The sequence below is a fragment of the Camelus dromedarius genome, chromosome 17 (assembly GCF_036321535.1).
Source record: "Camelus dromedarius isolate mCamDro1 chromosome 17, mCamDro1.pat, whole genome shotgun sequence".
Lineage (NCBI taxonomy): Eukaryota > Metazoa > Chordata > Mammalia > Artiodactyla > Camelidae > Camelus > Camelus dromedarius.
Window position 1 is genome coordinate 33,252,352 of NC_087452.1, and position 27,591 is coordinate 33,279,942.

The window sequence follows — 27,591 nt, forward strand, 5'->3', positions numbered from 1 at the left end:
AGCATGTGTGTCAGTATTTGGACACATGTATCCTGGAGGCATCTGCCATCTTCCCCCTTTTCCTGCTCACATGAGTCCCCAGGCACCCAGTCCTGGCCACCAGGGATGGGGTGGGAATGGGGTTTCCCCACCCCTGCTCTCAGTTGTCCTGGTCATAGAGAAAGCTCCAGAGGATAAAGATGGCAGAGTTGACCTTGACAACCCCGACCAACCCCTGACCAGGGTAGTCCCAGCCCCTGGATCAGCACCCTCCACCCAGTGGGCCCAGCGTGGGAGGGGCCGGGAGCAGCAGTGGGTACCTGTGCCCAGGAAAAGCACCTCATAGCGCCCATCGGCTGCATCCACCTGGTCCACGGCGACAGTGGTGAGACGGTAGGGAGCGCCTGTGCGGACCACCAGGGGCCGCCGCTGCAGAGGGTACACGGCCTGGTACATGAGCGGGTGGCTGCGCATGAAGTTGATCACTTCATCAGGGTAGTCCTTGGTGGACTTCATGGATGGTGTGAAGGTTCCGCCAGGGCACTGCGGGCAGGTGATGAGCGTCAGGCCCAGGCCACCTGGGTGGGGCCTGCTGGACCCATTCACTTCAGAAGAGGTCTCTGATCTGTCTGTCTGTCTGTCCTCACCTGCCCCCATGCTCTGCTCCTCTGAAACCCCATCCAGACTCTTGCCCTATGTCCAATCTCTCTGCAGGTTCTGCTCCAGCCAAGATCCAAGGTCTCACATGGCCAAGTCCCAAGGCCATGTCCCCGGCCTCATGTGCCATGACCTTGTGGCAGCACTTGGCAGAGCCGACCAAGGCCTTTCTAGATGCTCATCCCCACCCACTTGTCTCCTTCCTCTCTAGCTGTTCTTCCAGCCCCCTCCCCCCACCCCACCCCTACTCAGCAGGACTGCAGGCCCTGAGCTCCTTTAACACTGGGCACATGATCAGATCACGCTGCTCTCTGTTTAGACTCCTGCACTGGCTCCTGTCACATCAAGATCAGGTGAATCGTCTCCCACAGCTGCAGGGGCTCCCACCCACCCCCACTTCCAGCCTGCCTCCCAGCTTTTGCCTTGAAGACTCTTCCCTACAACTTTCACCCCCAGAGGGAGCAGCCTGCCACACCCAGCCCACCACCTTTGTTTCAGGATCCTAGCTGGGTTCTTTCACAGCCTGACACTGTGTAAACGATGGAGGGTTTTTTTGGTGAGCTTTATTCTAACTGCAGCTTTATTGAGGGTAACTGGTGAGTTTATACGTGTATATAGGCCACCTCTCCCACTTGGCTGTGAGTGCCATGATGATAGGGCCTGGGTCTGCAGAGGATCTGACCTAGGGCAGGCTTCATAGTAAGAGGGGAAAGGGAAATGGGAGTAAGTGAGGTCCTCACCGTGCCGGGCCGTGGGTAGGGCATCTTCCCTGAGAAGGGCATCCACTGGTAGTTGGGGCCCTCCTTGTGGGCAAAGGGCCCATTGAAGACCATGCGAATGTCAGCCATGGAGTAGACACACACGGCAGAGCCTCGGAACACGGAGCTGTGGGCAGGGCAGGTGCTGTTGCGCATAGGGCAGACCCTTGGCCCAGGGCCCCTCCCCAGCCTGCCCTGACCCATGGCTCACCACCAGGATGGGGTCCTGCACAAGTCATAGCCTCCCAACCCAGCCACACCTTACCACTGCCCGCCCCGACCCCAGCCTCACCCCGAGGACGTAAAGACAGCATAAATGACTGGGTTCCTCACATCCTGGGTCTGCTGGACAAACACATCCTCTGGGGACAGAGAGAGACGGTGCTATGAGGGTACCTTGGCCAGGAGCCCCAAGGCCCTGCCCACTCCTGCCCAGGGGACCACCCATCCAGCCGCCATCCCGCCTCATAGCCACAGGACTCCTCCCTCCTGCCGGGTGCTCACGGAGCTCGTCGAAGTGAGTCTCGATGCCATCATCACCAGGCACGGAGCAGACCAGCCGTGCCTTCAGGAATGTGCTCCACTTGTTGACCAGGCAGCAGTGACCTCCATCATCGTTCTAGGGGGTGGGGGCAGGGACAGGTCAGAATTGCTCCCTCACCCCACAGACTCAGCTGGCGCCAGGCTAACAGAGCCAGGACTGGGCCTGGAGAGAGGGTGGCAAGCGGCCCCGCCAGTGCGTACCAGGCAGATCCGCCCGATGCGGGCGTACACGGCGGGGTTCTGCGGCGCCTCCGCCGACCGCTCACGGAAGAAGAAGTAGAGCTTGTCGTCGTTGCGCTCCGCGCTGTCCGGGATGAGCTCAGCGTGGATGAATGCAGGGTCTGCAGGTGGGCAGGGGTCAGCTGGGCGAGCCTCCCCAGAGAAGGCCTCTTTCCCCAGCCAGATACAGGAACACTCCCAACTCTTTCTCAGATAAGAAACTACTCCCGCCCCAGCCGTCAAGGGCCGAAAATCCCCTCACGAGTGTTTCTTGATGATCTCCCCGCCGCATCCCAGGTAGGCTGCCGCGGAGGTCTCCTGGGCTGCACTCACCATTGAGCCACCGGGAGTTGTACTGGTCGGTGCGCATGGCCGTCTGCTTTCCAAGTGTGCGGAAGATGGCTGCGTCAGTGCCCATGAAGTCGATGTACACGCCCGCGTACAGCTCCTCGTCTGCGGGTGGCCCAGGGGGTCAGTCAGGGGACGCCCTTGGCTAGGGTCGCTGCACAGCACAGACGACTTCCAGGGCAGGGTCTCATCTTTCCCTCAGGTTCTCCAGGGCACCCTCTTTCACCAGTGGGGTGCTGGTAAACGTTGAACAACTGGCTCTGGGAGGACTGGGATTAGCATCAATTGGCTCTGATTAGTAGCCAGAGCCAATTTCTGTGGTGTAAATACTCCTGCCATGGCTGATTTCAAGATACTAATCTGAGGTCACCGAAAGTGAGGTTGGGAAGAGCTACGGAAAGAGGTTGGGAAGAGCTGCCAAAACCACCGTCTAGTATTTCTACCCTGTGGAGACCACAGATGCCAATAATCTCAAGAACACTGATAACCATAAAATGTAGTAAAATCATTAGGAAGTAATGAGTTTTGAGTATTTTTACCTTTGTTTTTCAAGTAACTTATTAAATCGTACACTTATATAATTTACTTTTTAATAATAGCTGAGTCTAACAGTTGGCCCACAAAATATCTGAAAATTTAACAATTGCACTGGCTCCAGCAGGGCAGGCCCTGTCTTCCCCCTTCAGACTCCCTGGGCTCTGCCATCAGGCTAGGACCTCACTCACCAAGACAGGGAGGATAATGCCCACCCTCCGCCTTTCCTAGGCTGGGAGGTGGCACACTGCCCAGCAGCTGCTCTGAGAGGCAGACTGGGTTGGGAAGCCAGAAACTAGGCAGAGTGCAGGGACCAGGGTCAGCAGTGGGCTCATCCCACCTGGGGCAGGGGCAGCAGCTCCTCCTGAGACCCCAGGCAGGACTCCTCCCCAGAGAACATTCTCCCGACTCTCCCAGACACTTGGCCAGACCAGAAACAAATTCCCCAAGTTGGCCACAGGGCCAGGACTCTCCACTGGTGCTTCCTTGTGGGCCTCTCCCAGCCCCCCAGACAATCCAAGAACATGCAATGGGACCACCCCTTACATCACCCCCCAGTGCAGACTCAGCCGTTCTTCTCTTCCAGGCGGCCTCTGGCCTGGACAGTTCTGGCCTTTGCATGGAGCACACTGTGGATTTCGGGGTAGAATCTGGGCCCCCAAGCCCTCCCCCATCTGAGGGTCTGGATGGAGGCTTATAGCACCTCGTCTCTGCCCCTCAGCTCACACTGGGGTCTGGTCTGTACCCCTCCCCTTGTCAGGTGGGGGCACATTGCAGAGGGTTCAGAGACGGTGATCTCATGGTCTCTGCACTGGGGTAAGTGGTGCCACACTCCCCACTGTAGAGGCAGTGGCCACACCTTTAGGCAGTAGAACCAGGGTAGGGTGGGGGCACTCACTGATGAGGGCCGAGGCTGTGTCCAGCTTGGGGTCGTACGGACACTTGCCCTTCCCTGACTCGAGTCTCTCAGGCTCCAGGTAGAAGATGTAATCCTGCAGGGCAGAGAGGGGCTCAGCATTGTCCAAACCATCCCACAGCCAGGAAGAGCTGGGGCACCAGGCTCCCAGGCGGAGAGTGAGCCCCCAGGGACACCCTGCTTCACTCCCCAGCTCTCCTTGGGTTTTAACTCTGTCTAGCCAGGTTTCCAGGGGAGGGTCGCACTGCAGGTTCCAAAGGAGGTACTTCCTGGTCCAGGTCTCAGAGGGCTCTGCTTTGGGGACCATGAGAGGGACATGGGGTGGGTTTATAGGGACTGAAGCCCCTCCACACCAACTGGCTCAGGAAGACTCTGGCCAGGGCCCCCTTGGGCCACAGAGGCACAATTCTTTGAGCACAAAGGAGTTGCCAACCTGACCAGGGTAGGGGGTACTGGCCAAGGGCTGGGGGTCCTGTTCTTTGCCATTAGGCCCCACCGGGCCAGAGGGCTCTGAGTTATTGTGTTGTTGGGCTTTGTGCCCTACCTGTGGTCCTCAGGACAGATTAATAGGCCAGGGCCTTCTTTCCATTCCCCAACAGAGCCCCCAGCTCCACGTGTCTCCGCAGGGAGCCAGGAGTTGAGGGGTCCAGCCCAGACCACACGGAATTCACAAAGCCCCCTATCCTCCCAGCCCAGCCCTGAAGATGCTAGGAGGAAGGTGAAGATGCTTGGTGAAGGCACTGGGACCAGGACAAGCTCATGAGAAGGGAAAGGGAGGGAAAGGAGAGAGGCACAGAGGCAAGAAGAAGGTGGCAGCAGGTGGCAGGGATGGTGATGGTAAGGTATACACAGGCCTGATTCCAGTTACACTCTGCACACGACTTCCTGCACACATGGGGCTGCACACACAGCTCGGCACACATCACTGCCAACACACGGGACCCACTGTTCACACCCTGGACGCACACATACAGAGTCTGAGTGGTCCCACCTTTCAGCACTCCCTGCAGCAGACACGCAAGCTCAAGTGACCACTTGCTCTATCACTCATCGGCAGCCCCGGCCACCCTGCCCGCCCCGGCCCAGCCCCAGCCACCTCCCTCCCCAACTCAGGCTCCCTCGGCCCTGTCCCAGGTCATATCTGGTAGACACGCAGCTCTGCCCTTCCCACCCTTGGGGAAGAGAGCTCCAAGCATGGGAGTGTGCAGGACCCTGTGTTAACTCGTGACCCAGGGGAGGCATGGGGCGTGGACACCTGACAGCCAGGTTCCCACTCTGGGTGCTAAATAACATGTGGGTTGGAGAGCACTTGTGCCAAAGCGTGTGTTGGTGTGTGCTCACACATGTCTACACACAAGTGTCCTGAGGGCATGGCTGTCCCCAGGGCTCCTGTCTTCCCCACCTGGTGGCTTCGTGATTTCTTGCCTGCAGGGGTCACACTGAGGCTGACATGAATCCAACCGGGAATGCCTTCAGAGTCTGAGGGCACTGCAGGGGAAGGGGTGGAGGGATGCACAGAGACAGTCGGAAGACCCTGGGGAGACTGGCCTGGGGTGCAGGTTCCTGGGAGGCCAGGCCTAGGGTGAGTTCAGTTCAGAGGCAGTGCTGCCTGGCAAGGGCCTGGAGGGATGAGGCCCACCTGGCGTGGGGCTGTGGGCGTCGGGTGGAGGGCACCATCCGTGGCTCTGCTGCCTCGGCCTCTGACCACCTGCATCTGAGTCCAGGGTGTGGCCTGAGAAGACGAGGAATAGGGGTTAGAGGCAGGGGTGGCAGGGGCTGGGGGAGCGGGCTCGGGCTGCCAGCCTCTCACACCACACATGCCAGGAACACACAGGAGCACATGGGCCCCCAGAGTACATAGACGCACCTGTGTGTGAACACATACCCACAGCTGGTGCACGCCTGCACACACCTGGGCCCCTGAGGTCCAATCGCTCTCACACATGCCCTACAAGGTCACACCAGCGCACACACATGCCCACATGGAAATGGAGAAGGGCAGAAGCGGGCAGGGCGGGGCAGAGCTGAGGAAAGGGCAGCTCTCCCTCCAGCCGTGTAGCAGAAGCTGACCCAGGTGTCCAGCCTCCTGACGCTGAGGCCCCGGCCAGGCCCTCTGGCTTGGCTGCAGGGGCACGGTCCACAGGCATAGCCAAGGGAACTGTTGCAACGTATGGAGCGAGCGCTTACTACATGCCAGGCCCAGGGCTAAGAGCTTTGGGAACGTGAGTTCACTGCCTCCTCCTCACACCGACCTGTGAGAAAGGTAGCTATTAGCCCCATTTTCATGTGAGGAAACTGAGGCTCTGAGAGGTGAAAGAAGTCACTCACCCAAGGTCACAGGGCTGAGAAGTGGCAGGGCTGGGGCTCAAGCCCATTCTCCCATCAGAACCCTGGAAGGTAGCTACCAGTGGGGGCAGCACAGAGCCGAGGGAGGAGGGCTTACCTGGGCCCGGCGGCCGCGGTTTACATAGGTGCACATGGGGTTGTAGGCGCCTGTCCCACACACGTACAGGTGTGTTCGGTTCCAGGGCTGGATGAGCCTGACGAAATTCCCGCACTCACCCTGGGACCAGAGGGAAAGCCAAGGAAATGCCCAGATGCCTGCCTGGCCCTACTGCCTTCCTGGGGTCCCCATTCCCCCACCCCCTTCACCTGTGGCTCCCACTGCACTCACATTGCCATCCTTGCCTGACAGTACGCACTCCTCGATGCGCTGTGGGGAGGCTGCCCAATGGATCTGCCAGATATGGGGGTCAGAGGGCACTGCTGGACAGAGCCCCAAGCCCTGGGGCCCGTGTCCCTCACCCCCTGCCCCACATCTGGGCTCCCTCTTACAATGAGGGGCTCCCGGTTGATGTCGTGCAGGTCCAGGGACAGCACGTAGTCCTTGCTGCCCACGTACATGCGGTCGTGGTCCTCGTCCTTGAGCAGGATTCGGTAGTCCGTCGTGTTGAGCAGAAAGTTAAAGAAGTGGGCCGTGCCTGTAGCCTTAAGCTCTGTGGGCGGAGGGCAGGGCAGCAGTGAGGGCACTTGGAGACCATCCAGCCATACCCTGCTTTCATGGAGAGGGGACCCCCACCACATGGTCCTCTTACACCCCCACCTTCCCCTCCAGGGCCTACTTGGCTCCCTCTCTAGTCCATGACATCCTGGGAGAAGAAAGTGGGACAGGTGGGCAGGCCAGGGAAGGAACCACACCCAAAGCCAGGGCCCTGATTCATCAGCAGCCCAGTCAGTCTCCGGGTCCCAGTGAAAGGGCAGGGGGTGCAGGCCAGGGCACGTGATGACATCAAAGACTCTGCTTGGATAGGGGTTAATGCTCCCAAGCTCAGGGTGGGGCCAGCTTCCCACAAGGGCCTAAAAGGGTTAATGGGCAGAGGGGTGGGGCAGGTGCAGCCAGGACGCTGGCACAGAGCCAGAGTGCCATGTCCTCACCCCAGCTGCCCACCAGACAGAGGGCAAGCCTGGCGCACAGCAAGGACCCCACCTCGCCCGAAGCGGGTTCACCAGGACACTGAAAAGCCCTGCTGGAGCCAAACTGTCCAACAGACGTTGGGCTTCCCCCATACCCCACAGGGCTGCCAGTGGTGGGATCCTCAGGTAACTTTGAACCAGCCAGGAAGTCTTTCCCAGGAAAGAGGCCCCTCTCCCTAATGCTGCAGTGTTCCTGGGGCTGGGGACAGGGTTCAGCTGAGTCCTGGTTCCCTTCTGCTTGAGTCCTTCCTGGGGATGAAGGACAGGAGGAAACTTGGCTAGTGAGAGGCCAATGACAGCATAGGACTCCAGAAAACTTGGGAAACTTCCTCTGGGAGGGGGAGTGCTGAGGGGTCCCCTTGGCAAGCCCCTCCTCCACCTACCCCTAGCTATTTTTAGCTCTTCAGGAGAGGATATTGTTAATAAGGGTGATGAATATTCACCGGCATAGAAGGCTTGAGATGGCAGCACACAGAAGAGTCTGTACATATGCACAGGGCCCAGGTATACACACAAGCACACACATGTCCTACATCAGATCATACATGCCCCGCCTCCCTGCCCCAAAGCTGGTAACCCACTTCACAGGTAGGACAATCAAGGGGAGGCCTGGAGAAGGAGAACTGCTGGGATCTGAGGTCACTGAGAGCCCTAGATGCTGCCTAAAGGTGGAACCAGCAGGTGGCCCCATACCACCAGTCAAGGCCACCCTCTACTCAGGCAGCTGTCTCTGACTGGCCTGGCTGACCCTGAACCCTGCTGTGCGCTGCAACCCTGGAATAGAGCTGGGGAGGCTGCGCCTGAGAGCAGCTTTGACGGGAACTCCAGGATGTGCTGAGATGGGCGTGTGAGGTGGGCTGGGAGCCAGGGGACTCCCACAGCCGACCCAGAGCTCACGTCTGAGGGCGGGGCAGGGCACGCAAAGGCCTCGCCCTGCTCAGCCCTGACTATGGCAACAAGAGAATACAGGTGATGACCTTGGCCAACCGCTGGGACGCAGGGACGCCAAGGGATCAAAGGGCCGATCCCTGCCTGGCTAAGGCCTTGCCTGCCTGTCCGGCGGTGCCTCTGAAGTCCTGGACAGGGTAGCCTGGGCACCTGTCTTGCACCTGTTGTTGGGCCACTCGGAGTCCCCCGCCTGGCCACCCAGTCATAGTGACAACAGGAAAGTAAACACTCCCCCACCCCCAGGGCCAGGAAGTGGCCAGAGAGGAAGTGGGGCTGCCAGCGGAGCACCCCCAGGCGGGGACAGCCCGCCAGGCGTTATTTATACCCTGGCTGGGGGCATGGCCTTGGATGTGCCCTTACTCGTCCTGCTGAACTAGGGGGCATTCGAGGGGTAATGGAGGGGAGGGAGGTGAAGTTCAAGTGGACACCTTTAGACACAGGCACCTGAGGTGGGGGCAAACTCTGAACATCTAGCCCCAGGGATGCAACTAGCCATAATCCCTACCCTCCATCTCTGCCCAGGCTTGGGCCCCTATAAAGTGGAACCTTCCCCTCTGCAGTGCCATAACGCCCAGTGCCAGAGCCCCAAGTCCAAGTCCTCCTCCTGAGTTCAAAGCCCCAGCACTCCAGCGCCATGAGAAAGGCAGGAGAGAGATCACTCAGCAAATGAACAAACAGACTTCCATGTGGAGCAGGAGACCAGCCTTGATCTGACATCCCACCTTTCAACCCTACATGCCCCCTGTACCCTGGGCAGAAGTTGGAATCACTTGGTCATCAGGTACCTATTACGGGCAAAGTCCTGTGCTCACAATATCCAATTTACAGATGAGGATGGAGAGGCACAGGGAAGGGAAGTGACATGTCAGAGTGCATGGAGAGTGGATTCCCACCCAGGTCTGTGGCCTTCTGGGCTGAAGGAGGGGCAGGTCCCAGAAAAGCCAGTCCTGGTGGTGGGGACTGCCTGCCAGGAGGGCCAAGGCCGGAAAGTGACTAGTCCTCCATCGATGGGGCACATGACTCAGGACCCTTGGGACCCCGCCCAGTGGCCACGGGATATGGCGTCAATGGCTCCGTTGTCACAGGACGTGATGTTTTGGTCACTGTGGAAACTGCGAGGGGGGTGGAACCCCCATAAGGCTGTGTGGGTGGGGAAGGGGTGGGACCAAGGGTCAGGAATTTTTGGCTCTGGTGTGGGCTTCTGGCAGTTGGGGTCAGGGAGTGCTCATCGCCCTCATGCCAGATTGTAGGGAAGACAGCCTTGCACCCCCAGCTCCAGACAGGAAGACAGGCCCAGGGCCAAGTGGTGCTCACCTCAGGTCACAGGGTGAGGGGTGAAACAGTGTCCTGTCCTCTCTCTCCCCGCCTTGCCACAGGGCAAAGGAACTGGAGGCCTTCATTCCTCAAAGAAGCCTGGGTCAGGGCAGGAGGTGGTCAAGTAGCCCTGGATATCCTGCTCTGACCCCTGGAGCGCTGCCAGCCAGCAGGGCTAGAGCCTGGGGTCCCCAGTCCCACTAAGGAGCAGTGACTTGGGCCAAGGGGACCTGGGGCCTGAGGGGGCATCAGTGTATGTGAGGGAGCTGACATGGACCCAGGCTGCTTGTGTCCTTAGGCCAGTCCCTACCTCTGTTCCACTTGTTCCAGGCCCAGGTCTGATAGCAGGAGCGTCACCCCTCTCCGAACCCAGGACAATACTGAGAGAGGAGCTGGGGCACAACCAAAGGCTCTGTGGGTATCAAGGATTCAAGTCTGGATAAGCTTTGACCTTGGGGAGGGAGGGTGGTGTGCCTCGATGATGCTCCAGGGAAGGGCTCCCCACCCCCATGCCTTCACCCAGGCTGGGCACAGGTTGGGTGGGGTGACATCCGGGAAGGCTTTTCCCGTCATTGGGAAGGAAGAGCCTTTTCTGGCATCAGACACCTCATTTCCGCAGCCGTTCCCAGCCTCAAGCACTCTCCCATGGCCATTAGACACTTGGGGTCCTGGCCCAGAAGGCCTGGCAAAGGTCCAGAGGCAGGGACTTTCTCAGTGCATAGGAGGCTTAATCCTGGGGGTCTCTGTTTCCTTCTCTCTGGGAAGCAGCTGATGATGCCTTACTTTAAAGGAGGCGGTGGACGAGGATAGCACTGAGGAGGCGTGTCCGCAGCCCTCACCCGCAGACCCCAAGTGAGCGGCCCCTGACCCCTACTGCCCGTCTCTAGGACACCAGGTCTATTGCTAGTGAGGCAGGGGCTGCAGCAAACAGGGGGGTCTCAGAGCAGAGATGGGTACCCCGCCCCCTTGGTTATAGCCCCACAAAGCAGCAGGCTCTGACTGACAGTGTCACCTCCCCTGGCTGTGCTTGGGTTCTGGGGGGTGATAGACAGGTCCCTGCAGCCCAGCCCTGACCTCTGACCTTATGTGGGCTGGTGCAGCCCTAATCCCTAAGCTGAAGAGAAATGAGGTTGGGGTGAGGGGCAGGCGTGCTGGCCAGGGTCTTTGTCAGCAATTCATCCTCCTGCCCTTCTGAGGACGGAAACCAGGAGGACAGGAGATGGCAGCAGGGGCAGCAGCAGAAGTGGCAGGGGCCAGACAATCCCTCCTGGACACCATGTGGGCTCTCAGGAAGGGTGGCCCCCAGCCCCTTCATCACTCCCCCAAGCTGTGAGGGGCCCCAGAGGAAGGCCCGGGGGCTGGGCTGGCCCCCTGGCTCCTGGCCTAATCCTCTTTTAATGAGCGGCCAGCCGGAAGGCCTCAGCCCCTGGCCACAGCCTTGCAACCCTGGAGCCCCAGCCAAGCTGAGCTGGGGGCAGGGCAGCCCCAAAGCCTTTGCACGCACCTTTCTTTTTCCTCAGCACATCCACCTCACTCATATCCCAATACAAAGACCCCAATCCTGGCCAGGCCAACCCAGGGCCCCAGCATCTGCAGGGACATACTAGGGTGACATCTGCCTCGTGCTCCCATGGATCCTCTCCTGGGCATTTACCATTTGTTTCTGTCCAGGTCCCACATGGGGCTGGGCAAGAGAAGCTGTCGCTGCGGATCCAGGTGCTGACTCTCCAATCCCTCCTCCCACTACCGGGGATGTTCTGGATGGGAACCCCTAGAAGCCAGACCCAGGGTTTTGCCTGGGGCTTAAGCTGCCTTCTCCCTGTAGGGGAACCTCCAGGTTCCTCTGGTCCCAAGCCCCTCAAAATCTGTCCTCTCTAATCCCATCCCTGGGCCAAGCTCTCCAGATTAGAGACCCAGAGGCCTCCCTAGAAGCCATCCACACTCGCCCCCCTTCCCCCCAGGCAGGTGAGCCAGGTCGAAGCCAACAAAACCAATTACAGCAGCTCTCACCCAATTAGCAACTAATTATGGCCTCGTAGTCCATTCAACATAATTAACATGTAAATGACTCTGCGTGTTTATATTCAATAACGGCTCTGATTGAATTTAATTTAAATGTCTGAACTGGGGATCCAGTTACCGTATTTCACCACTTAGAGCTGCCACTCCCTGGGAAGGTCGCTTCCCCCAGGGGAGAGGGACCCAAAGCCAGAGTGCAGGGTGGAGGGGCAGGCACCAGGACACTGGCCCAGGCCAGGAGAGGGTGGAGATAGTTGTAATTCCTGCCTCCCTGACATGCCTATCCCAGGGGTGCGGGGAGGTGGTGAGGTCAGAAGAGTCCCCAGTGGGACCCTCAAGATGGGAAATCCTCTGAAACAAGGGGCCCCTCTTAAGGGCTACTGTAAACATCCCAGCTGTTCAGTAAACACCAAGCTGGAGCCAAGCTGGAGCAGCCCAGCTGGGCCAAGCTCTGCTGCAGGCTTCCCTCCCATTTTGGGGGCTGGGGGCTGGGGCCTGGGGCCTGGAGCCAGTAGGCCCAGGCATGCTGTTCCCACGCCCGTTCCGCCCCAGCGCCCACCTGCTCCGCCCAGGAGGAGACAGGCTGAGGGCACAGCTCATCCCGACCTAGGAGAAGCTAGGAGGGAAAGGGCAGCAAGGTCACTTCCTGGCACACATGCCAGGAGGATACTAGCAGTTCTACACCTCTCCCCTCTAAGGATGTCGAGTGACTTTCGACCAGCAGGTAGGGGGCCCTCCGGCCTAGATGCCTCCATTGGTCCCTGCCCACCCCCAGGGCCCCATGGTGCCTGATGGTTCTAGGTCTGGCCTGGTGGCTCAGGGTGCCAGGAGGTCCTACGTGGACCCTAATGTGCACGGCTGCCTGTGAGGACAGCTTTGGGCATCCAGCAGCCAGGCAACAATGTTCAGAGCTCTAGCAGCCCAGCTTGGAGAAGGCACAGTGTGGTCAAGACAGCTGGCTTGAAGGAGCAGGGTGGCCCCTGTGCATGGGGTGGGGGGAGGGGGCCTGAGCCAGGCAAGCAGCTTACACTGGAATGTGCCCCAAGAAGTGGGAAGGGGTGGTAAGAGGGGTGGGTCCTGAGGGGAGGATGGTACTGATCCATTTCTCAGGTGGGGAGAGTGGATCAGGGCCTCCAGTTCCACAGGACTGGGGGCCTGCCCCTCCTCCCACATTCCAGACCTGGCCCGGAAACCCCTCACTCCTTCCTCCACCACCTCCTCCTCCCTGTGACTACAAAAGACAACAAACTCTCCATGGCTCATTTACTCTGATAAATCAACCAGACAGACAGGCCAGGATGGGACCCACAGGCTGGTGGGTGTCAAGACATTCCCCCTGCCCTGGGCCCAGCCCCCATCTCTCCTGCCCTCCTTAGACTCCTGGGCTCCCAGCAGCCCCTCCAATCACTCACCCCAAGATGTCCCAGACAGTGTTAGCCCCCTCCCCAAAATTCAGATGGGGAAACTGAGGCACTGCACAGACAGATATGTGCTCATGGTCAGCACTGGGGGACGCAATGAGGCTGTGTCAGGAGCCCAGGCAGGACTCAGCTGGTTGTCAGTCCAGAAAGGCAGGGAGGACTCCACGCGGGCCTGGTGCTGGGACTAGAGGGGGCTGAGCAACATGACAGTGTGGGCGGCCCTGGGCAGAGCCCCACGGAGTGCCACCCACTCCACCTTGGGTGCTACAGGAGCCCATGAGGCCCCCGCATTCTAGCTGTTGCTCTGCCCAGTGTAGCATATGACCCACAAGAGCCACCCATGCTGGCTGACCAGCAGGTATACAGGCAGTGGACTCTGCCCTTGGGACAAAATGAGAGGATCAGCACTGAGCCCTAAATGGGAAGAAACAAGGCTCTTGGCTGGTGCAGAGACCTTAGAGGAAAGAGCATGTCCGGGTAGGAAGCCAAGGAAGGGTCACGATGGTGATGGGAGGAGGTGGAGGCAAGGGGGTTCCAGGGGGAGGAAGGAAGGAAGAAGTGGGGGAAGGGGGGACTGGAGCTAAGGCCTTACATCCCAAAGGTTTCCGGGTCCCTGGAGGAGCCTGTTGCTTGGGGGCAGTCCCTGCCCTGCAGACATGTAGCAGAGAGGCAGCCCCAGTGAGAACATCACGTCAGCCCAGCCAAGACCTCGCTCTGCCACGGGCTGGCCTCCTGGATCCTAGGCCAGCAGCCACCGCCCAGACCCCATTCTTTGCTGGGTCAGGATCAGTGGTCAGGGTCTGGAGCCCAGGAGGCCTCTGCCCTCTCCCTGGGACTGCTCAGAGCCCAGGAAAGGGTTGGGGGGGTGGGGCCTGTAGGTCTGCCAAGCTCAGGCACCCACGTGAGCTGGGCTTTGGATTGAGACTGGAGCCTTCTGGCATCCAGGCCTCTGGCAAGAGCCCTCTTGCTATTTCTAAGAAAAATGCAGCAAAAATCTTCTCTGCTTCTCCAAAGCTCCAAGGACTCCCTTGAGGCGGAGCTCAGATTCCCAGGACAGCGCCAGGCCAGGCCAGGAAAACATGCTCTCAACCTTGCCATGAAGAACCCCAAGTGAACAACCCAGGCCTGGTTAGCCCTAGGACAAGCTGCAGGAGCCAGAACAGTGCTCAAGGGGCATGGGGGTGGTGGCGGTGGTCATTGCAGCTGCTCATGAGCACCAGCCAGCCTGGGGTGTTCATCTAGTGGGGAGCTCCTTCCAAGGTATCCCCTCCATGAGTGCATCTCTGTCATTGGATTTTGCCCAATATTATCTGGTACCTCTGCCATGAAAAAGAGAGCTTAAAAACCACAAGGAAAATGTGCAAACTCTATATCCTAGCACTGAGAGCAAGACTCTATCTAGTATCTTGCCCTTTCCCCAAATGTTGCACCACACACACCCCATCTCTGCTCTTGCTCTTCCCTCTCCTGCCATCTCCCTTCCCCCATTTGAGATGTAGCCTCCTCCATGAAGCCGGCCCAGATGCCCATGTAGGAATCCTCAGGGGCCCTCTTGCAGTCTTTTCCAAACACCATCTGCCTCTCCAAAGGTTAGAAATCTAGAGGGAGAGGTGAGGCACTGAAGACTCCTTGGGGACCCCAGAATCAGCCCTCACCTGTCTGCCACTCTCACCCTCTGAGACTTCCTTTGCTGGGGCCGTAACTGTATTCACAAAGTTAATCCTCCCCAAACCATAATGAGGTCAGCACCATTCTTACCCCCTTTTTCCGGGTGAGGCAGCAGGGACACAGAGGGACTTCACTATGCAAGGTCTACCCACAGCCAGGATGCAAGCAAGGCAGCTTGGGCCCTCAGGATGCTGCTTCCAAGGGGCCACTGTCATCCCCACCTTACACAGGGAAGCCAGGGGTGGGAGAGCTTAAGCCACTTGTCCAAGGTCACACAGCTGACGAGGGTAGAATAGGGGTCTGTCTGCTTTCGGGGTCTGCCTTCTCAATCACCACCAGCACCACCTCTGCATTCTATCAAATTTAAGCACCCTATTCCCTGCCCTGGGGGAGGAGTTAGAGGTCTCCCATGAGTCAGGAGCCAGGTGACCACAGCTCTGAAGACACCCTCTGGGCCTCTACCACCTCTGGAGGGGTCACAGGGTTGGAGGTGCATATACACAGGTGCAGACAGCCAAGAGCCCACTCTGAGGCCGTTGCCTTGCAAGCCACAGGGTGAAAGATGCCTTTATGGGCCAGGATGAGATTTTTATCTTGGCGGTTTCTCTTTAAATTCTTTACGATTACGAAGCAGCGGGGGCTGCCAAGGAACATGATTTACTCCTTGAGCATGCACCAGCTCCTCACTCAGTGCCAAAGGAAGCTGGAGCCAGGGAGGGAGGGGTGGGCATCATGCCAGGGAACCCGAGACAAGGCCTGTGCTGCGGAGGCCCAGTCAGTGGCGGTCCCATCTGAAGCTTGGCTGGACCTGGAAGGACCACAGCAGAAGGCCTCTGGCCCTGATCTGGCTGACCCAGGTTCTCGGCAAGCATAAGGACCTGCCCTGCTCTCTCGAAGAGCTGATCCCTGGCCAGCTGAGGGGCAGCCAGCCAGCCCTGAGGACCTCCCAATTCTCGAAGTGGTCACTTCCAAGTCCCCTTTCAGAAGTGAGGCAGCTCTCATTTCCAGGAGAACTGAGATCCCAAACACAGGGATCTGGACTCAAGTTCATACTTTGCATCTTCCTTCCTCCCTCTTCAGGCTCATCCTGGAATACCCACCCTTCCCCAGTTGGCTAGCTCTAAGTCCACTGTAGCTGTCAAAGCCACCTGACCCCTACCCAGCTCCCTGGTGCCCTCTCTGGCCTCTGAAGTTCCAAGCCTGTGTGGCTGGCCAGGGAGCCCCTGGAGGGCAAGGGCGGGTCCCCAAGCTCCCCAGCCCCACTCCCACAGTGCAGTCAAGCCTGCTAAGTTGAGGTTTGTTAATGACACTTACATTTCAATCCATATTCACCAAGTACTCACTCCCCCTTCAGTGAAGTAAACGGACTGTGACCCCTCCTAACCTCCAATCTCCTCATTTCCTAATAAGGAGACCTGGTGACTCTGGGTCTCTGATGCCACATGCAAATGATGTAGGAGGTGGCACTGTGCTGGGCCATTAGCCCCAGAGGCTCAAAGGCTGGGCTGAGGCGGGTTGGTGGGGAGTGATAAACACCCACCTCTTAACTCTCCACCTGCAGAACATTGTTCCCACAGAGCAAGCCAGATGTGCCCTGAGTCTGAGAAGGTTGACCCCCAGGGCTACTCTGGACATAGGAGCCCTCTTCTCTCCTGGACCTTGGTTTTCCTTCTCCGAAAAGAGAGAGCTTCCTAGGGGTCTCTGATCAGTGGTGGGGCTGGGGTGATGGAGGGCTGGATTTATAGGACATAAGCAAACCCAAAGGCTAATCTTCAGTGGCAGAGGGCACAAGACGCCTGCCGGTTCTAACCCAGCCCTCTCCTTGGAAAATGAGGCTGGGCAGGCTAAAGGTGGCACTGCAGGGTCCTGGAACCCTAGCCCTAGCCCATGGGAGAAGGCTGTGCCTGCATCCCCCAACCTGCCCTCTACTCTCAGTCCTGAGACATACTGAGACATCAGGTCGAGCCTGAGTGACCCAGGAAGCCTCTGGGTCCTTTTCCTCACAGGAAACCCAGGGGGCACTCCTCCCACCTACCAGGCCTTGGAGGGACTACCACTTGGTTATCATCGTGGGTACCTACTGTTACTTCTATTATTTTCATCTTTCCTGACCTCCCCAGGTGAGGTGACCTTCCACTCCATCTCCCTACTCCTGCCTCAGTTTCCCCATAGCCCAGCCACCTCATGTCAACACAAAACCCCTTTCCCGCACCAAACACCTCTTGGCCCCAAGTCCTGGCCAAAGCCAGCCCAGGCAGCAGCAATGTATTGTGGGGGTGGCTTCCTGGGAAAAAGTAAACATTCCCCAAGCTGAACAAAGGAACTGGCAGGGCCGTCACACCTCCCTGCTGCATCAGGAGGTGGTACCCCAGGGCTTGAACCGTCTCAGGAAGAGGGAAGGGAGTTTTTTTTCTCCCAGACTTGGCCAGTGATTCTGAGGTTAAGGGGACTCCAGGCACAGGCAAAGATGGTAGGAAGACAGAGGGTCCTGCTGGCCAGGCTCTCTAGTCCTAAGCATCCACGAGCTCTCAAAAAATACCTCTCCTGCTCCTGGAAATCTTCCCCACTTGACCACTCATGTCTGCCTGACCTTGGCTATGCTGCTGATGGAAGCTCAGGAGATGGGCCATAGGAGCCCCCAACCCTGACTGAACCCTAGGCCCCTTCCTTACACCCTCTTGGCTTTAGGTCTGGCTGGGGTGCCCAGGCGGATAGGCAGGCAGCAAGCCCAAGCCTGGCCCAGTTCCTGCCTTTGTTCCCTTATCTGCCCTGAGCAGCATGGCCCCTCATACCAGCACCTCCGGCTTGGAGGGTCTGGCCTGACCAGGCTGGAACTAGCACCTCCCAGCTGTGGAGGGACCCAGCCAGGGGAGGGGATGTGCCTAGGCTGAGTCCCTGAGGTATGCCAGTGGCTATATTCATCTAAGGCACAGATGGAGAAACTGAGGCATGGAGTAGGAGTGACCACCCTTGCTCTTAAGAGTGCCCTCTCTGTGCCCCTCATATATACCCGGGAGAAGCTCCCCACAGCCCTGGCCACAGCCAGGCCAGGACTCAGGTTCTGTAGGTGTTGGTCTCCATTCTCAATGCCACCAACACTCTCTGGGGCCCTACTCCTCCCTGAGAGCCACAACGTACGCATGATCTGGCTGAACATCCAGCCCGGGGGGTGCATGGAGCCTGGGGTACAGTAAATCCCAGGTGGCATGGACCAACTGGGTGTCCACTGTCTTTTCAGCCAGTTTGACTGTGAGCATTCCTGCATCTTGTTCACTGCAGAGTCCCCAGTACTCAGCACAGGGCCTGGCACACAGTAGATGCTTGAGTATCTGCTAAACTAAGTGACATCTCAGCAGAAAATTAGGACAGGAGATCAAGTAGGAAACAGGAATGGTCATTCAGGGCAGGGAAACCTGCGTTTGCCAAGGCACAGAGGCCCAGGGATGGGGTGGCCCCAAGCAGCCTACAGCCCCACCCCAGGCAGCCACAACAGTCAGCACCACAGGCTGGCTGCCAGCGAGCTGGGCTTTTAGTCACTGCGGGTGTCGGCTTCAGAGCTAATTGAGAGGGAATCGACCTGACCGATGTGGGCGTCAGGCGTCAGCAAGGCCAGGACTCCAGGGTTCTATTTCTGGCCTCGCCTCTGCCTCGTGCCTGACCTTGGCCCTGCCCTTGCCTGAGCCTCGGTTTCTCCCTCTGGAAAACAGGAACAAAAGCCTTTGCCCCATTGCCCCTGGCAGGTCCAAGAAGGTTTAAAATGAGTGTACAGAGGACCTCCCTATGTCTCATTCCTCCTGCTTCTTCTCATGGGTCTCCAGGGTGATGACAAAAATAATACCCAGAGTGGATGTTTGAGCTCCAGAGTCCCAGGGGTGTGGAGACCAAGCCACCTCTCCCTTCTGTGTACGGAGGGGATGCCCTACTCCCCCTGCCAGCACCCTGGGCTGGGAAAGGGGTGAGAGGGGGATCAGGTCCCTTTCAGTATTTATTAATCTGCTCTGAGGCATTCCACCAGGGAAGGGTAGATGTATCAGCAGAATAAATATCTCACCTTCCCAGGCCTAGGAGAGGGGTTGTTTTCCTACAACGCAAACCGATCAATTCTGCCCATTTCTCAGGCCCTGTGCAGGACTCCTTTTAGGTACATCCTCAGAAATTCACTCCCCTCCACCATCAAGTTGCAGGGGTGGGATGAAGCCAGGACAGGGGCTCTACTGGGAGACATGGGAACACAGTAAGGTGGCAGCTGGGCCTCAGCCAAGTGCGAGGAAGGAAAGGTCAGCCCACTCTTTCAACCCTAGTAAGTGTGCCCAGAAATCTAGCCAGTCAGGGCTGTCAGCCCCACCCAGGGTAGGCAGCTGGACAAAGTGACCCTGGGCCAGAGGAGGGCCAAGGCTGAGAAGTCAGCAGCGACCCCAGGTTCCCCAGGCCCCAGCATGGCCTCTGCCCCTTATCCCAGGCAGAGGGTAGACTCTTTGGATCATGCACATCTTTGAGGAAGAGACTGGTGAGTGAGCCATCTGTACGCCTGGGTACATGTGCCATGCATGTTCACCTGCCTAGTGGGTTAGCTGCAAAGGTGATGGAGCTGGGGGACCAGCCTCTCATTCTGCAGACCTCAACTCATCATTAAAACCTTCCAGTGACTTCAGGCAAAGTGCTCACTGAGGATTTCAGGCCTGTCACAACACCACGTGCACTCCTCGAACTCACCACGTGGCCTACCCTCCAGTCACAGCCAGCAGCTCCCTCCCCAATTCCTGGGAACCCCTCCCACTGGAGACCCAAAGGAAGGTTCCTCAAGCACCCAGGAATCAAGAGCAGGTCCTGCTCCTCCAGGTTCCTGAGGCCTCAGTGTCTGCACAACTGTCTAACCCTCCATCCAAGGGACTGCCCAGGGCAAAACCAGCAGCAAGGAAGGGCTTCTGCAAACACAAATTTGAAAGGTGTGACATCTCACACAGAGGGAGATGGTCTTCGGACCCTCGCCCAGAGACTTCACATTCTGACTCTAGGGACCCAGACTCAGAACCCTTCTCTAAATGTCTATGTAGTCCAGTCTCCAGCCTTTCCCAGCAAGTCATCACCTCCCTGTCCCCTCCACACATACCAAGGGTGACCCATGTGGCTGTACAATTTGTCATGGTTTTGCTTTGACCTCTCCTCTCTCTCCTGTGCAACAGGGCCAAGTGCTCTGGACAGAGGAGGACACTAGGGGACAACAAGGCAGCCTCTTACCTTTGAAGGAAAGCCGGACCCGGGGCATGGCCAGGAGGTGGTCCTGGGTTGGGGTGGCTGGCCAGGCCCCAGTCAGTAGGGAAGCCCAGAGGAGGAGACCAGCGACAGGCATTGTGGGAGGGGCCTAGGGCCCAGGAAGCAGGCGGCCGTCTAGACACCTGGGAGGGGGAACCAAGATTGGAATGTGTGAGGCAGATGGGGGTGTCCAGCCCTACCAACATTTCCCTTGTGTAATTCTGCCCAAGGTAGCTCAGTTTCCCTATCTGAACATATAGGGTGATGGACGTCTCCTTGCTCACATCTTCAGCCTGGGGCCATGAATGCCCCAGTATGCAAACTTCATATACTTTCTTGTCCCTGCCAATAGGCCTGAAGACCAAGCAACTAGGTGCAGCCTGGGGTCACCAGGGCTATCAGAAGCCACTGGAGACTCAAACCCTCCCCCCACCACAGCACCCTGAATTCCATTCACAGGTCAAGCAGACTATCTTACAACCCTCTCCAGCTCCCAACAGGCTCTCTCCCTTGCATCCTCCTTGAATCAACATGGGCTGTTCCTTCCTTTTCCCACCTCAAGGAACAGGGGAAGAGATGGGTCCAGTCCTGACAGCTCAAGCCAAACCTCTCCCCCCAGTATAGGGAAATCTGACCCTGATTATTGGGGTTGGGGCATGAAAGAGTGGAGGATGAGTGAGACACATGCAGACAGCCTAGAGTAGAAGAGAGACAGTAGCCAGAAAAAGAGAGGCAAAGAACAGCTGAAATATTTTACTGAAATCACAGCAGGAGGTATCCAGGTCAGACATACAGAAGGACTTCCTGCCATGAAAATTTCCAGTTCTGCCTATAGAGAGCAAAGAAGGGAAGCTAGGATGGCCAGCAGGCCTGGGGCAGGGTCTGAGCTAGCCTCAGTGTCCCCTGCAGAGCTCCCATACCCCCAGCAGGCCCAAGTCTCCAGACAATGTTTTTCAAATATTGTCTCCCCAGGCAGGCTGGCTGTTGGGTAAATGCAGCCCAGCACCAGTTGTCAGAACATATTGCTCCCTCCCGGCAAAAACCAGTGCCAACTTCCCAACCCCCCCACCCAGATGCACTGGGGATGGGGGCACTAAGAATGACAATGTGAGCCCCTCCCCCAGATCTGTCTGATTATTTCTTTCTCCCATGGGAGGCAGGACCCCAGGCTCATTTCTAGGAGCTTGGGGTGGGGCGGGGTGGGGGTAAGAGGTATTATGGCCTGTTAATTCCCTGCAGTGGCTAACATACACTGAGGCAAGGCCCAGGCTTCACATCTGACCATCAGGCCCTACTGGACAGACCCTGATGCCCTCCTTAGACCCACCTCCCTGGATCCCTTGCCTCTCCTGCCAGGCAAAGCATTGATAGTTCGTCAGACAGGAAGTGCAGCTTAAAGCCTCCTCGCCCATTCCCCAGGTGGTGCCCTCTGTGGAACACCCTCTCCTGAGTGCCTGACACACCTCTCATGTTCCTTCAAGATCCCCCATCACAGATGCTCCCTCCTGGGGAGGCGGGCTGAGGAAGAGGGGAATCAGAAACACCCCCTCCCCGAGTCTGCTGGGGCCCAAAGCTGCAGCTGACCGAATGGCAAGCGCTGATGAGGGGGGCAGATGGGAGAAAGGGCTGTGCAGCTACCATTACCCTCGGGGTACACCTGGGAGGCCCCCACTAACAGTTGTGGATACACACACATCCACATTTACATGCCTGCACATGTTCTCACAAGCATGTAGTTGCTCAAGAACTTGACCTGCTAGTTGGGTGGGGCTCAAGGAAGCTGGGAGACACTGTCCTGGCTTGGGGAGGACAAGATGCAGCCTGGGTCCCTTGGAGAGCTTCGATCCTGTATCACAAGGGATTCAGGGTGACTAACCTCCCCCCCTACCCTGTGACCTCATTTCTCCTACATCCATTTTCATGGTGACAAGGTCAGGATCACCACAGACAGTGTGGAGTCCCCCAAGATGTCCAGGAAGGTGGAGGGTCTTGCTTCACTGGGCCACTACAGGGACCTCCCACAATGCTTTGGCCCTTTAAAGGGGTGAATGGGGGATGTTCAAATCTGTTGGGGCCTCAGGCCCAAGTCCAGGTCCCCTCTTCGGCAGCGGCAGCGTGGGTGATGGAAGGAGAGTTGGAGAGGGAAGAAAGAAGAGAAAGAGAAGGACAGAAAGAGGAAAGGGAAGGACATTTCCACAGTTGCTTCCCCTCTGCCAGCCCCTAGATGCATTCCACTCAACCTCAGCCCCAGAGAAGCCCCCAGTGTGGCCCAGCCCAGGTGGGTGGACAGAGAAGGAACAGCCACCGCCACCTGGGAGCCCACCAGGAGGAGAGCGGAGAAGGAAGGAAAGAAGGCTGGTGGGAGGGAGCAAGGGAGGGAGGCAGGCGGGAGGGAGGAGGAGAGAGGGAGGAGAGAGGGAGGGACGGAGGAGAGACGTTCGAACAAAGAACCGAGGAGCTGGGGCTGGCAAGGGGTGCAGGGAAGGGGCCGCCAGACAAGGGGGTCTGGAAGCACCTGGGGGCGGGGCAGGGGGCTAGGAGGTCGAATTGTCCAGCCTGATCCAGACTTCCCAGGCTTGGAGGGGAGGCCAGGAGTGGACAGCCTGCCTCAGAGAAGGTTGGTGCCTCTGAGCTGAGAACTGTCTGGATGGAAGGGAGGCAGGAGCAGGGGCTGCGGGGGAACACGGTGAAGAAATTATTAACAGCACCCACCCCCACCTAGCTCCACTGATACTCCCCTCATCAGGCCAGAGCTCCTTCCTGGCTCCTTGGCTTCCCCCTCCCCCAACACCCCATGGACTAAGAAGCAGAGACACCCCAGTATAGCTGGGATTGAAACCCTTTCATGGTCAGGGTTTTCCAGTCAAGGTCACCTAGGCTTGGCTCCATCTTCCCCCCAAGATGTGCCTAGAGCAGCAGGGGGCTGAGGCTGGGCTCCTGGCCTTCTCTCCCCAACCCCCGCACTTCTGGGCCTCGCTTCTTCAGAACTGAGGGATAGCAGCAGAGGTAGGCGTGCCCAGTGCCCTTACCTTCCAGGACACCCTACCCCAAGGGTCTAGGCACACTCCCTCTGCAGCTTGGGGGAAGGTCCCAGCTCCATCCAACCCCCTGGGCTGGGATGAGCCTCCCAACCTCTGGGTGCAGTTTCCTATCCCTGCAACTAGGACAAGGGCTTCTGGGAGACAATCTGGATGAATTCAGGAAGACAGGAATCCCCAATCTGACCCAGCTCCAGGGTGGATACACCAGTGACTCCAGTTCAGTCCCTCTACCCCGGGTGTTCATGAGCTGATGTTCACAACACAGTTATCTCAAGAATTAGAAGTTATTTATCCAGACAGGCCTCCAGCTCTAGCTCCAGCTGACCCCTCCTGCCAGCCCTGCTTCATTCCTTGGCCACCTTGACACTCTCTCGTCTCACCTGCTCTAGGCAAGCCCAACAAGCTCCTAGTGTCCCCTGCCCACTTCACCACTGGGGCCCCAGTCTGCTCAGATGGGGGGCTTGAGTGTAGGCTCTCCCAGCTCACCTACACCCCACATACAGCAGGGCCCCCAATCCAAGCAAGACTCTCTGCGGGAAAAGCAAACCCAAACTAGCAGCCAGGGGTCAGGGGCTGGCACAGAGCTGGGAGAAAAGCCTTGGGGCTGGCTATCCTCTGGCCCTGCTGATCCTGGAGACCCTCCACGTGAGGGCTGCCAATATACCGCTTCCCTTCTACTGGACGATCCCAGATCCACTCACTGAGGCAGGGAAGGAATACCTACTAGGGAGAGCTGCCTGAGGCGTTAGTGGGAGAGCTGAGCCAGAAGGGGCATCAGGCCTCCTGCTCCAGGAACAAGGCGGTGGAGGTATACGGGAGCACCCACTGACCCAGAACGTTTCGCAAAAAAGTTGCTTTGCACACTGGTGACCCCGCAGGCCACATCATTCACTCATCCCTACATTGCCTCAATGTTGAGGGTCCGGGCAGCCCAGACAGGTACAGCGCCCACACTGGTCCGCGGGAGGCCCCCTGGCTCTCCAAGCCCCGCGCCCCAGACACTTCCTCAGAGTTGCAGCGCCGCGGGTCCCAGAGGGACGGCGGGGTGGCCCGGCCGCCTTCCCGCTCCCTCCCGGTTCCCGCCGCACTCACCTCTTCCACGGCGGCGGGGCCTGGGCTCCCGAGCGGCGGCGGCGGCGGCTGCGGCGGCAGCAGAGCGGCTCCCGGTTGGGCCAGTTCGCTCTAGCGGCCCCCCGGGGCCATGGCCCTGCCCGCGCCCTCTCGCCGCTGTGCCTGAGCCGGGGTCGGCGCCGCGGCCCCGGCTTAACGGGTTCCTTGGGCTTCGGGTGCGTCAGCAGCCGAGTCCCTGGGCCCCATCCTGGGCCATGGGAAGGCTCAGGGGCGCTCGGGGCCGCCTCCCCCGGGGTGGGCTGCGGGCGCCCCCTGGCCGGCGCGCCGAGGGCGCATTCCCCGGCGAGGGGCGCGGGCGACGGCGCGTGCTGGGCTTCGGGGCGCTGCGCTCGGCTCGGCCCAGTGGCGCTGTGCTCGCCCTGGTCTCTGGAATGGGGCCGGGCGGCTGCGCTGGGCTGCGCTCGGGGTTCGCCAGACGGCGGGCGTTCGCTCGCTCGCTTGCTGGCTCTGGTCTCGCGGCCGCCGGCGGGACCCGGCGCTCGGAGCCGCGCGGGGAGCGCCGGCAATTGGCCGCCCGTGGGCTACATTTGCATAGCGCGGCCCCGCCCCGCCCGCCCCGCCCGGCCCCACCCCCGGGGCGGGACCCGCCCGGCCGCCGTCCCGCCCCCGCTCCACCTGTCCGCGGGCTGGGCTCGGGGGCTGCCAGGCGGTGGGGCAGCCTGCGCCCGGGGGAGCTAATCTGCACTCCCCGCGCCCCCGCCCCGGCTTCGCGGGCGGCGCCCCCGCCCCGCCCGGGCTTTGTCTCTCGGTGGATACGCGCACAGCGCGCCTGGTGTTTACCCGGGCGCTCAACTCCCTGGCGGGAAGGACAGGCGCGCCGGGGAGCAACGAGCCTGCGCTCACCTGCGCATCCCCCTGCCATGTCCCTCCTTCCCGCTCGCTGCTGGCCGCGTCGGGCCCCGCTTGAGCCCCGCAGCTCAGGACCCAGGACTGCGCCTGCTGCTCAGCAGGTGGCGGTGCAGCCCCTGGGACGGCTGGCACCGCTGGACCTGCTGCCCGCCGCCTCCAGCCCAGGCCAGGTCAGCCTCACAGCTCCGTTCAGCCGCACTAGGGCTCCCTGCGATCCCCTCAGCAGCCAGCCCTATTTTAAGCCAGTAGCCCCACGGACCCACCTTTTACAATTCCATCCCCAGAGAAGCCGAATACTCTGGGCCTCCTCTCCTAAAATGAATGTTTGCTTTCAAATGGCCTCCTGATGACCTGAGGGCCCAGCAACCGAGTCGTGCACCTACTTTGATCCCCAGAACTCAGCCCAATCAGCCCTCAGCCCTCAAGGCCATGGCCTCACCAGCCAGGACCACAGTCTCAACTCTGTCCCGTGCACTTTGCCGAGGTCCCAGTGGGCATGGGCTCTCTTTGTCCTTTCCCTCCTCCCTTTTCTCCTATTCCCTGGGCTTCCTCCTCCTCTCCCTTCTCCTCCTTTTCCTCCCTCTCTTCCCCATCCTTCTCTGCCCTCCCCTCCTGTTCCCCCTCCTTCTTCTCCTATTTTTTCTTCTCTTCTTCCTTCTCTCCTTTCTTCTTCCTCTTCTCTTCCTCCTCTTTGTCCCCACTTCTTTTCTTCTTTCTTCCTCCTTTCACTCCTCCTCTCCCTCTTCTCCCCCTTCTCTTCCTGGTTAACAAGACACTCCTGAAGACAGGCATTTCTCCCTCTGACCCACTGACTGATTGACTGCAAATGTAGGCTGGGGTGGGATGTTAGGATTCCTGCTGAAGGTCTCCTGACTCAGACTTGGAGTGCTGGCCCACATGCTCCAAGCAGAGGCTGGCCATTTGAAGTGAGGAAACAGCAGCCTGGAGTTACGGTTGCTGCAGTGACAGTGCCTGCCCATCTCCTCTCTGTCATGCTTCATTTAAAACACTGTGACAGTCATTCCCTCATATCCCCTATCCTCTGTACCAGGTCACCCCTGAGGTCACCACCACTGCACCATCACCAGTGCAGCCTATGTCATCATCACTGTGGTTTCCAAAGCCATCACTTCCACCACCATCATTCCCAGCCTCCCTGGTCTCCTCATAGCCTGGCCACCCCTGTCACCACCACCAGCATGATCATCATGGTCACTAAAGCAGAACTGTTAGGACTTGCCAAAGATGATTCCAGGGTACTGGGTTGGGAAGGAAAGAGACTCAATTTGATTTGTTCATAGAGCTCTTCTCAGACGCACAGAATAGGCCCAGCACAGAGAGGCCTTTGGTGGCAAGGGTGCGGGAGAAAGGGGACAGGGAGAGGGAAAAGAGCTAGGGATGAACTTGGCTACACATAGTGGAATGATGCCAATTCTCCTAATCGATGTGAGAAGGCTGAATAATCAATAGAAATTGAAACAATTATTGCAGCAGTGAATCCACTCTGCACCCTTGCCCTGTGATGTGCTGGGCTGAGTATTTTGTATCACTATATATGTTATTTTATGTATAGTATGTTATTATTGGGAAGAATATTGTAGAGCCTCCAATGATTTTGCCTTCAATTTCTGAAGTCCAAAGACCCCTTGAAACCAGCCCTGGATGCCCAGCAGTGTTTATAGTCACTTCCCCCTCCCTCTCCTCCCCACCCCTGCACTTCACCATCCCACTGAGAAGCAATCCTGCTGTCCCAATTGTACAGATAAAAAAGAGACTGGGAGAAGTGGGGTCAGGCCTGGCTGTGGTGTGGGAAGAAAGTGGAATTTTCAGGAGCTAAGGGAAGGCTCCAGCAGGGAAGGGGCAGGCCATGGGGCCCTCATGGAGCCAAGGGCCTGTAACCCACACCAGCGCTAGGAGGCTGGCAATGAGTGCTGGAGCCCCATGTGGTGCTTATGGAGTTTAATAAATCTTTATTGAATGAATAAAAGGGCAAATCCCTGCAGCATCAGATCCAAGAGGGAACAGGAGCCAAGAGCCAAGAGGCCAGGAGCCAACTCTCTACCTACTACCCAGCTCCTCTGGACTGGCTGCCCCAACTCTACACTCTCCCTACCACCGGGAGTCCTTCTGTCTTCCCCTCCAAGAGCCACTCAGCTGCTTTAGCTCCACCTGAGAACCAGCTAGGATGTCCTGTGGGATTGCCTGAAGGGAAACAGCCAGGCCAGGCTTGGGTGATCTTCCCCCTGCCCCACCAGCCTTTCTCCCTCCTCTGCGGACACTCAGACCCCAGGCATCCTTCTTTCCAGCTACCCCATGGCCCACCCTGGACAGCCCTACCAGTCTGGACACATAAGGCGATAGGGGGTTCAGAGATGATTAAGCCAGATCTACTTCCCCCACTGACACAGCCTCTGGGGTCCCCATCCTGGAGCAGCTCCCTCTCCCTTCCCAGATGAGGAAAAGCCCTTGGGATGACATCCTGACTCTGGAGACTTGGGCTCATGGCTCAGCCTCCCACA

General features: G+C 58.6%; 1 protein-coding gene across 3 annotated transcripts in view; it reads right to left on the reverse strand.

The window, feature by feature from the left end:
- Nucleotides 1-24,683, reverse strand: part of SEMA3F (semaphorin 3F) — a 28,797-nt gene extending 4,114 nt beyond the window's left edge. For 2 of the 3 annotated variants that reach the window (XM_031470369.2, XM_031470373.2), the window contains exons 1-13: nt 24,185-24,683; nt 20,037-20,194; nt 6,790-6,950; nt 6,629-6,691; nt 6,398-6,517; nt 5,594-5,686; nt 3,937-4,030; nt 2,490-2,609; nt 2,139-2,278; nt 1,899-2,013; nt 1,687-1,756; nt 1,377-1,521; nt 300-522 (exon numbers count right to left, since the gene is read on the reverse strand). In XM_031470369.2, the coding sequence (XP_031326229.1) occupies nt 300-522; nt 1,377-1,521; nt 1,687-1,756; nt 1,899-2,013; nt 2,139-2,278; nt 2,490-2,609; nt 3,937-4,030; nt 5,594-5,686; nt 6,398-6,517; nt 6,629-6,691; nt 6,790-6,950; nt 20,037-20,148 (1,456 nt within the window). In that variant the 5' untranslated portion in view covers nt 20,149-20,194; nt 24,185-24,683. The remainder of the gene's footprint in view (nt 1-299; nt 523-1,376; nt 1,522-1,686; nt 1,757-1,898; nt 2,014-2,138; nt 2,279-2,489; nt 2,610-3,936; nt 4,031-5,593; nt 5,687-6,397; nt 6,518-6,628; nt 6,692-6,789; nt 6,951-20,036; nt 20,195-24,184) is intronic. The other variant, XM_031470370.2, reaches the window with a different exon arrangement.
- Nucleotides 24,684-27,591: the final 2,908 nt, after the last annotated feature.